Source organism: Raphanus sativus, chromosome 4 (genome assembly GCF_000801105.2).
Source record: "Raphanus sativus cultivar WK10039 chromosome 4, ASM80110v3, whole genome shotgun sequence".
Lineage (NCBI taxonomy): Eukaryota > Viridiplantae > Streptophyta > Magnoliopsida > Brassicales > Brassicaceae > Raphanus > Raphanus sativus.
In genome coordinates, this window is record NC_079514.1 from 16843777 (window position 1) to 16855306 (window position 11530).

An 11530-nucleotide genomic window follows, 5' to 3' on the forward strand; every position below is an offset into this window, starting at 1 on the left:
GTGCTTTAAAAATAAGTAAAACTAAAGTAAGAAGATAAAGCTGAACCATTCACCCACTAAGTATCTCTTAAAAAAACCATAACCCTAAAAGCAAACTATTTTGGATCAAAAATAAAACTTCGAGAAAGTATGTTGCCACACAAATATAAAAAAAAACATAAAACCAGAAACTTAAAGATATAATTGCACTATAATGGATAAAAATAACTGAAGCGATACTTCAAACGGTGTTTTATGTCATCATCAATATGCGGTTATTGGAATTATACAAATATAAATTTTGATTTATAAGGTCTTCTGTTATCAGAGAACATAAGCAAGAAAAAAAGAAGTTAGTATATAATAATAAAAATTTTGAATGTTCTTACTTGGATAGTCTTGTATTTTTCAAATTTCTGGCTCAAATAATACTTTTGAGAACCCATCAATGGTAGTAACATGTTTCAAGTTTCCTGCATATGAAAACCAGTCAAATTAGCAAGCAAATCTAAGGTTAATCTAGAGAGATATATTACCCTATTTTTAGTCTACTTTTATTCTTTCCTAGCATAAGTTGGCTGAATAAACATTTATCTTGATTGGAAAAAGAATATAGAGTAACTCAACTGAATGTTTTGTTACACGGTTTATTAACGCCAACTGTGTCATCCAATCACCAAACCAAAATCATAAATAATCAAACATCTAAACTTCTAAACTATTAAGGCTGAAGTACAAAAAAGAATTAGCCCTTAGACTTGCACAAAAATTACATACCCATGCCATTGCCATGACAATTTTGTCATTTTACTCTTTTTTTTTGGGAAAATTGCCAAAACGGAACAAAAGTTCAGCATGGTTGTCCCTATAGTATAAAACCATCATTTAGTTGTCTCTTTAGTATAATTTTTTTTCATAATCCCAAAACTAACTATTGATTAATCTAATTAAACACATTAAACTAATATATTTTTAAAAAATAATAATTTAAAATGTTTAAAAGGGAAAATAAAAATAAAAAATTTAATTTTTTTAATAAAAATAAACTTTGTAAAACTTAATAAAAATAAATATAATTTACAAATTTTTTAATAAAAACGTTAAATCAACCTAATAAAAACAGCTTACAGAGTTTTATTTTTTATAAAAGGTTTAAAATGTATGTAAACTTTTTAATTATATCAAAAAAAAATTAAAAAATAATTAAAATGTATTCTATAATTTTGTTTAAACTTTTTATTAAAAACTTTTTGTAAAGTTTTATTTTTATTTTATAAAGTTTAAATTTTTATAAAGTTTGTTTAAAGTTTTTATCAAACACATTAAACTAAAAGAATTTTAAACTTTTTAACTAAAAACGTTTTAAAAAGGGAAATTAAAATAAAAAATTTAATTTTTTTAATAAAAATAAACTTTCTAAAAATAAAAATAATTTACAAATTGTTTTAATAAAACGTTAATAAACTTATTAAAAACATTTTACAAAGTTTTATTTTTATAAAAAGTTTAAAACGTTTTTAATAAAATTTTAATTAAATAAAATTTGTAAACTTTATAAAAATAAAAATAAAACTTTACAAAAATTTCTTAATAAAAACCTTAAACTAACTTTATTAAAAACATTTTACAAATTTTTTATTTTTATGAAAGTTTAAAATGTTTGTAACCTTTTAATTTTATCAAACTTTTTAATAAAAATAAAACTTTTAAAAATGTTTTTAATAAAAATAAGATTTGTAAACTTTATAAAAATAAAAATAAAACTTTACAAAAAAATTGCACCTAATTTCAAAACACCACATGTTGTATAGATATGTATCACACAGAACAAGAGTTTATGAAAAAAAATCAAAAGAAAAACTATGGAAAAACCATAGATTAATGAAGAAGACAAGGGAAAATCAATTTAAAATTTTTTTGATAAGTAAAATCGAAAATAACACATTTTAGGAAGTTAGAATATTTTTAGGAGATTTTTCGAATATTTTTTTAACTGAAACTTTCATTAATTTTCGCAAAAATCAGGTAATCTTATCCGTAGAAGGTGCCTTCTAAAAGTTTAGAAGATTGCCAAAAATCCAGAACATGCTTTCTACTTTCAGTAGACGTAAGAATACATTTTAGAAAACACATTCCGCGAAATTTAGAATACTTAATAAAAGTAGAAGATGCATCCGGAGGATAAGTAGATAGCTTTAAGATTAGTAGAATGTGCATTCCACTTATTTAGAAATTTAGTAAATAGTAGAATGTACGTTCTAAAAATAGTAGATGAACATGTTTATTTTAGAAATCATTTTCTACTATACCATTTTCTGTAGAAGACACATTCTACCTTTAGTAGAACATATTTTCAAATTTTTATTTATCAATTTTTTGAAAAGAAAAAAAATACCAGCTTGTGTATATTGGTGTTTTATTAATTGTTTATATTTTTAATATTTTTTGATTCACAAAACTATTTATTTCATTAGTTTTCAGAAATACAAGGGGTAAAAAGGAGAAAAATTGGACAAAAAATGATTTATACCAAATGGACAACATCCTTGTTTTTTTGTTCTCTATTGGCAATTTTCCCTTTTTTTTTACTTAAATTTCGTGATATAACATTAAATTTGGGCTTACAAATCATTAATGCCCCAGATCACAATTAAATGACGTATTTAAATATACATGCAGCTTAGATTTGGCATATAAAATCTGTGACAACTAAAAAATAAATCAACAAAGAATATTCCAAAAACATTCCAAAAACTACTACTAAATTTACGATAATTAAAAAACAAATCAACAAAGAATATGTTTTCCTAATTCTATGCAGTCAGCATTTAATAAGTCACGGAATTCTCTGCACAAAAACTTGCAATATACAAAAATATAGAATTTAATTATCGTAGTTATATTGCTTCTCTCCATTAAAACTTGGTTGGCAAGTTTTAATTATTTATAATTTTTACCAACAAACAATATTTCAAAAAACTTTATATTGTTATCATTTTTTGAAAAAGTATTTATATTGTTATCGTCTATCTTATTTTATCATCAATTCATGTATTGTTATCAACAAAGAATAATTTTTCACAAAGACATGTAATCATCTATCTTATTAATCCATACATTAGTGGTTTACATTTTAAAAAATTTAAATCAAAATGCGTTACATATTTTAAAAAATTTAGATAGTTATTAATAGTGGGTGTCATGCTAACTAAAAGTTATTAACTTTTTTCATAGTTCCATATTCAAATTTATGTTTCCTAAATATATTATGCATACCTTGATTGTTTGTTTTTGGGTTACTTTTACAATTGGTTTTCATTGTTGCTATCGGAAATAATTTTTAAAATAAAAATCTATTGAAAATAAATCCAAATTACAAATTTTAGAGTTTCTTATTTAATAAACCCCAAAAATCTACACTAAATGCTCTAATATTATACAGTTTATGTTAAGTTTACCAAGTAAATCACAAATTCGGTTTGTCTAAATAATATATTTGTTTTCAAAAATCTCAATAATATATTTGAACTTTATACTTAACTTTAAAACAAAATATGTATATTATGATTTAATAAAACCCACAAGCATAGTTAAACCTCTAATACTTTACTCTTTAATTTATCAAATAAACTAAACAAAAGTACAATAAAATAAAAACATAATCTCATAATTTATAAATGAAGGTTAATCACATTGAACAAGACACATCAAAGTGAAACTTGAAAAACATATTAATCTACAACACAATAAGTATAAACAATTAAATTCATCGAATTTTCAAAAGTTAAAAATATGATTACAAAGAACAAACATCCGCGCGGACGCGCGGATCAAAAGCTAGTATCATATATTTTTGGAACAATAAAAACAGAAACTGAATGGGATCTAAACCGTGATGTGTGCCCTAAACCGAATGTGTGCCTTAAATTTAAAAATAAAATACAAACAAATATTAGCTATATTTAATTTCTAAATAACCGAATCTACTAAAAATACAATTTACTAACAGATAATTTGGAAAACTGAACTGAAACCAAATTAGATCTGATTTTTGGAAATTTGCCAATTTAGAATTATGCTAACCGAACCAAAACCAAACTAAAATTTGAAAACATCTATATTATTAAAGTTGTAGTACAAAATGGAGATGTTTGGATACAAGGATAGGAGTATTAAAAAAAATATTTTAGTCTTTTAAAAAAAAAATTTGTTTGAAAACAAAGATAGTAGTATTAGGCAAAAAAGTAATGTGCTTAAGTTATTAAGTCCATTATAAAAAAGAGAAATTACCAAAAATACCATTTTCATAGTACCATTTTTCATGTTTACACTAACCACTTTTACCACCACTTTCAATGAAGGGTTTAGATTTGAAGGTTTAAGATTTAGGGTTTAGATTTGATATTTTAGGGTTTAGGGTATATAGTTTAGGGTTTAGAGTTGAAGATTTAAGGTTTATAATTGATGATTTAAGGTTTATAATTGAGTTTTTAGGGTTTAAGGTTTAGAGTATTGAATTTAGGGTATATAGTTTAGGGTTTAGGGTTTATTGTTGAGGATTTAGGGTTTAGGGTTTAGAGTTGGAGGTTTAGGATTTAGAGTTTATAATTAGAATTTTGAAAAGCATATAAAAACAAAGATATAAGAACCTTTAACCTTTTAATAAATAAGGTATTTTTGAAAATATGTATTTAGTGGTGGTAAAGATGAATAGTGGTACCTTAAAAGTGGTATTTTTGAAAATTCCCCTATAAAAAAATGTTGTCAATATATATAAGAAAAATATAATACAAAGCCCGATTTGAAATATCAACTCAAATTATAGTTTATATATTTCATATTAAGTTTTAAAAATATAATATATGTAATTACTTATATAATGGTACGTATAAAATATTATTAATCATATGATTACTTATATGATAGTACGTATAAAATACTATTAATTATATGATGAAAATATACGATATATAATAATAACTAAGGATGGGTTTTCGGATACCCATACGGGTTTGGTTCTGATCGTTTTTCGAGGTCAAAGATTTCAGCCCTATTAGGATGTTTCTAAATTTTTGTTTGAGTTTGATTCGGATCTTTGCGTGGTTCGGGTTTGGATAACCATTTAAATTATTTTTAAAGTTTTAAATTTCTCAAAATCTTTAAATAAAATAATATAATACCTATAAGTTTAAATAACATATGTTAGAATACCTAAGCTTAACATAACAATTGGCTTGATTTAAAATTATGAATACAAAATCAATAATTATTTTAAGTATTTTTGGTGATTTGAATATACTTTAACTATTTCAGATATTTATTTTTGACTATCTATATATATTTTTAAGTATTTTAAACCAATTTAAAATTATCATTTTTGATGTCTTATATAAGTTAAATCTAAAAATAATTAATATATATATAAGTATATAAATCTATTTAGATAAATTCAGGTACCCGAATCCTTCGGTTCGGATTAGATTCGGTTCTTTAAATAACAAAATTTTGAATAATTTGAATATTTAATCAATTTATGTTCGGGTTTGGTACTATATTTTCGGACCGGGATCGGTTATGTTCCTTGCCGAATCCTAATAATTACATAAAAAACAAATATCATCATATTTTCAAAATATACATCCGCACACCTAGATCAAAGTCTATAATCATTTATTTTAACAATAAGCTAAATAAATATGTTAATTGGAGAGGAAATAAAACAAAGCCAGAGAAATACATAGTTTACCAGAGACACTCTATGTGTCAAATTTATTATAAAAATATTTTACTAAGATAAATACATTTAATAATTACAAAAAAAAATATTTCATAAAAGTGAAAATAATACCGCGCTTTCGAAGCGCGGATCAAAATCTAGTAGTTATTTAAACTTGGTATATTTATTTATTTATTTGTAAATATAGTTATTTAGAGTGGGTATAATGGGATTTATATTGGACTTTATTTGTTCAGAATTCATTTACCTAATGGACATGTGTGTTTTGACCTTTGGATCCAATTAAGATCCATCATATAAATATTGGGCCTTGACCCGTGGGTTATGACCGACATTTACAGAAGTATACGAGCATTTGATCCCTTCTTCTTCCTCTGTTACTCGTTGTCTCTCCCAGTTGAGTTGATTGCCATGTTCTAGTCAGTGAAACCCTAACTCCAGAATCCAATTCCAACCTTAGAGAAATGTCGATTTAAAAATTGTTTCTTCTTCCCCAAATCAACCGACAAGACATGAATTCTCTAAGATCTCTGAGCCACGTTAGCATCAGAGAAGCTTTATCTCATCAAGCTCCCACAAAGCTATCATCTTTATCCCCTCTCTACTCTTATAACCAGAGGAGATGGCTAAAACCCGTGGATTCAGCGCAAACCAGGTTAGAGAACCGAACAAGAGACAGCCGATTAGACAAGCTCATCGTCCACATCAGGAAGCTAAACATCATCCTCGAGATAACCAAACTCATGGGTAACAAAAAGCGCGGTCCTTTCGTCTCTTTGCAGCTTATGTCTCGATGGAAGAACATCGTCGGTTTGAATGTAAGCATTGGAGCTTTTGTGGGTAAGTATCCTCACGCCTTTGAGATCTTTACGCATCCTTGTCGGAGGAATTTGTGTTGTCGGGTTAGTGAGAAACTGAGGGATTTGATTGAGGAAGAAGAGAGTGTTGTGAGAGAGTGTGAGGTTGATGCTGTGAAGAGGGTGAAGAAGCTGTTGTTGATGTCTAGGAGAGGTGTTCTGAGTGTTCATGCTTTAAGGTTGATGAGGAAAGAACTAGGATTGCCTGAGGATTATCGAGATTCGGTTTTGGCTAAGTATAGTTCAGAGTTCAGGTTAGTTGATTTGGAGACTCTGGAGCTAGTTGATGGTAATGATAGAGATGATGATGAGAGTTTGTGTGTGGGTAAAGTTGAGGAGTGGAGAGAAGTTGAGTACAGAGAGAAATGGTTGAGTGAGTTTGAGACGAACTACGCGTTTCCTATTAATCTTCCTACAGGGTTCAAGATTGAGAAAGGGTTCAGAGAAGAGGTAAGGAACTGGCAGAGGGTGCCTTATGTGAAGCCTTACGAGAGAAAGGAGATTTCAAGAAGTGTAGAGAGGTTCGAGAAGCGAGTTGTTGCAGTTATCCACGAGCTTTTGAGCTTGACTGTGGAGAAGAGGGTTGAGGTTGAGAGGCTAGCTCATTTTCGTAAGGATCTTGGGATCGAAGTGAACTTGAGGGAAGTGATATTGAAGCATCCTGGGATTTTCTATGTATCGACGAAAGGAAGTACGCAGACTTTGTTTCTTAGAGAGGCTTATAGTAAAGGCTGTTTGGTTGAGCCGAATCCTATTTACAATGTGCGAAGGAAAATGCTGGATCTTGTGTTGTTGAGAAACCGTCACTCTAGAGAACTGTTGCAAACTCATGAGGAGGAGAGAGATGTTGAGATAAGGTATGATGAAGATTGGGAAGGAGAGAGAGATGGAGATTGGGTCTTGCCAATTCTGGAGAAATGATTCAAAGGAAAGCTGGATCTTTTGTCAAGAACAAGATTGCAGAAGCAGTGGAGATTGTGTAAAAGTCCCATCATGTATCAAGTGAAGTCAGATTGAAGTTGTTGTAAGTTTAAGGTTTTGTGAATTGCCGTTCAAAGAGGTAAGAAATGTTAGTTAAAACTTTGGTTACGACCGACATCCTAAGTAGTGGCAGAGGAATGTAATTAGAAAGTAGAAGATTACTTGTGGAGGTTAAGCTTGGTTTTTAGTGTTTTCTGCAAAAAAAAAGAGTTGTGATCTGTTTACTACTCTAGTCCTCTCAATGATCTTTCCTGTCTTATTATGTCTATGCACACATTAGTTTTGTGACCATAAGTCTGATGTGGATGTAACTGTTTGATGGGTTTTGATCTAAAAAATATTTTTAAAAAGATTTACTTCTGAGTTCCTCATTCATGGAAACTTATCAAAAAGTCATTGACTTTGTTTGAGAAGCCATAAACAAACTTGGTTTGATCCAAAAAGTCATAAACCAACTTGGTAATAACATCCAAAGAGGGAGATTACATGAAAAATACGAGTAGGAACCCTAAGTAATGGAAGAAACTCCACCAACACATGCTTCTTCTACTTTGCTTGTGGTCTAGATTGGAATACTTGAATCTCTCTGGCCACATATATACATCTTTTGTTAAAATCATTTAGAGTTGCAGAGAGAATAAAGCAGTCACCATTACCGTCTTCTTTGCATTTTGACAGTTTAAAAAGTTCTTGTTTTAACTCTCATCTACCTATGTATACATACAGGCAGTGCCAGACCTGAGAATTTAGGGGTCCTATTCAAAACTAAAATTATTTATCTAATTCTTTAAAAAAAGTAATTTTTATAGTTTTATACAATTTTGTAAATTATTTTCTTCATTTTTGTATTGCTTGTAACATTTTTGTATATAATTATACTAATACACTAGGTGTTTTGCCCGCACTTGCAGGGCTTAACAATTTTACAAAAACTTGTAAGTAAATTTATTATCAGTTCAAAAACTATTAGAATAATTTGTCTTCATGTTTTTGAAATATATAACAATTAACAAAATATTAATTATTTATATATACTAAATTTTTATTTTTAAAAAAATTCTACTAAGTAAAATATACTTGAAAACATTCATCTATACATAAAACTATATATAGGGATTTATGTAAAATATTATGATAAAAAATTGGATACATAATATAGAATCTTTTAGATAATAATAATTATAAAATTTGTGAAATTTGTTTTACATTTATAGGTAATTATGTATTATGTGATATATATAGCAAAACATAACCGATTTAATATATTAAACCAAATATAATATGCATATATATAATATTTTAATATAAATAAAATAAAAATTTTAAAATTATTTCCAAGATAATGATAAAATATTAGCTAAATCACTAAATTTATTTATTAAGATTCATTAATAATCGACCATGAAAATGACTAAACTTAAAATTATGAGAAAAAATATAACAAATAAGTTTTAAACTATAACAGATAAGTAAAATTACCAGCTAAAAACAAAACCAATTAAAACATAACATAAAAGAAAATTTTACTAATTAAAACTAACAAAGAATGACAAATAAACCTGAAAACATTTATATATACATAAAATTATATATATGGATTTATATTTATTTTTAATTATTATGATGTAAAGTAGTTTTGGATACATAATATGTTATCTTTTAGATAATGATGATTATAAAATTAATGAAAATTTTCTTTTAAATTTTCGACTAAATTATATATTTTGTGATAAATATAGTAAAACATAATCGATTTAATATTATTAAACCAAATATAATATAACTAAATTAAATATAATATAAGTTTAACTATAATATTAATATTAATTTTTTAATTATTCCCAAGATAATGATAAATTATTTGCTAAGTCACTAAAATTATTTATTAAGATTCATTAATAATTGATCATAACATATGACTAAACTTAAAATTATAAGGAACAATATAACAAAAATAAGTTATAAAATATGAAAAATAAATAAAATGACCATTTAAAAGGAAAAAATAAAATATAACAAATAAATAAAATTAACTAATTAAACTAATAAAAACATGACTAATAAACAAAATTTCCTAAAATCATGGAGAAGATGATATATAGCAAAATAAAATTACCAGCTAAAAAAAAAACCAATTAAAAACATAACAAATAAGTAAAACTACTAATTAAAACTAATAAAAACATAACAACTAAGCAAAATTTTCTAAAATCATGGAGGGCATGACAATTAATAAAGTAATTATGAAAGTTAAAATAATTATAATCATAATTAAAATTAGAAATTTTGAGATATTTATATTATTTAAATTAATAATTTAATTAGAAAGTTCAAAATATTTATATGATCTAAATTAATAAATTGATGATTTAATCTAAAAACAAATAAGAATATGATAAATAAGAAAAATTAGCTAAAATCATGGAGAATATGACAATTAAGCAAAATCACTTCATAAATAATAGTATAGTTATATTATTTAAATTAATAATTAATTATTTAAGCTAAAAACTAATATGAATTTTGTGAAAGTTAAAACAATTATAATCATAGTTACAATTATAAATTTCGAGATATTTATATCATTTAAGTTAATAAATTAATTATAAAGTTTAAAATATTTATATTATCTAAATTAATAAATTGATGATTTAATCTAAAACCAATAAGAATATGACAAATAAGAAAAAATATCTAAAAAAATGGAGAATGTGATAAATAAGCAAAATCACTTCATAAATAATAGTATAGATAGATATAACACTGTATGCACACCGGGCCCTGCATATCTTATGTTCTGGTTTGATGCAAGAAACCTAGACCTAACAGTATCTTTGTGCACAAGCTTCAAGTCGCAAAACCTAAAGCAAATCAGAAGTAAAAAACATTAATAAGATTTTTAACTTTTCATCAACTCACGCGTTGTATTAGTTAAAGCCCAAAAGGGCTCATTAAACTTATAAACTGAAACTGTGTAAGTGTGGGCCGTATTTGTGAAGGCCCAATTGTAGCTCACGTTTTAACTTTCGGAAATCATAACGTTATGTTTGATAGAGAACGCCCTGAGCTTAATTAGCATTTTAATTGGTAAATAGAATTCTGGAAGTGTTTACAAGGCAAAACACATTATAGTTACTCTTTGAGAATATTTGTAGAACCTGCAACTATTTGATAAGGACAGAAATATGCAATGTGAAAGTTAAATACCATCTAAAGAAGAACAAAAGTGAGGAGAATCAAAAAAAAAAAAAAAAAAAAAGTGAGGAGAATCAAAGGAAATGCTTTATTTACTATTAAAAGGGAAAGTGAAAGTTTCAAGTTTTAATCAAACAAAAAGGTGAAAAAGAGAGTCCAGAAGAGAATGAAAGGATGTGAAGAAATAGACGTGACGATAGTGCTAAGGCTCAAGTACTTGGGTTTATCTCTTTTGGTGAATGAGAAGAATATCCACATCGAAATAAGATGATACAAAGAAGAAAACATGTTAACTAATATAAAAAAAATAAAAAGACTGAAAGAAGAATAAAGTGGAATTGATAACAAAACAAAGAGAAAAGAAGAAAAAATGTGGAACATATAAAACAAAATGAAGGCAGCCAAGATAAGAGTCTTTTGCCGAGTCATAAATTTCATATTATAGTATACACTTTATTTTACATTATTAGTAGTTTGTGATAGTGTTACTGTTGTATCATCATAACTTGCAAAAAAAAAATATATCTAGTATTAGTTGAAATTACAATAAAATGTAGTTGGGTAAGTTTTACATCTCTATTAATTCATAGTATGGAGATGTAGTTCTTAAATATAATTTAAAATGTAAAACATTGCAAGGTATCTTTTAAGAAGTCCATTAATATTTATAGTATTATTTATTTATTAATTAACTATGATAATTAGGATGAAGAGCACTTACCCTCCGAGTATTTTATCCGACGTTGGTACTTAGACTAGAAAATGCGGTACACGTTGTTGG

At 26.3% G+C, this 11530-nt stretch overlaps 1 protein-coding gene across 1 annotated transcript; it reads left to right on the forward strand.

Moving 5' to 3' along the window:
- Positions 1 to 6098: 6098 nt before the first annotated feature.
- Positions 6099 to 7910, forward strand: LOC108849044 (protein ROOT PRIMORDIUM DEFECTIVE 1). Its single transcript, XM_018622542.2, has one exon. It carries the CDS (start codon positions 6229 to 6231, stop codon positions 7492 to 7494), a length of 1266 nt encoding a protein of 421 aa, XP_018478044.2. The 5' UTR covers positions 6099 to 6228; the 3' UTR covers positions 7495 to 7910.
- Positions 7911 to 11530: the final 3620 nt, after the last annotated feature.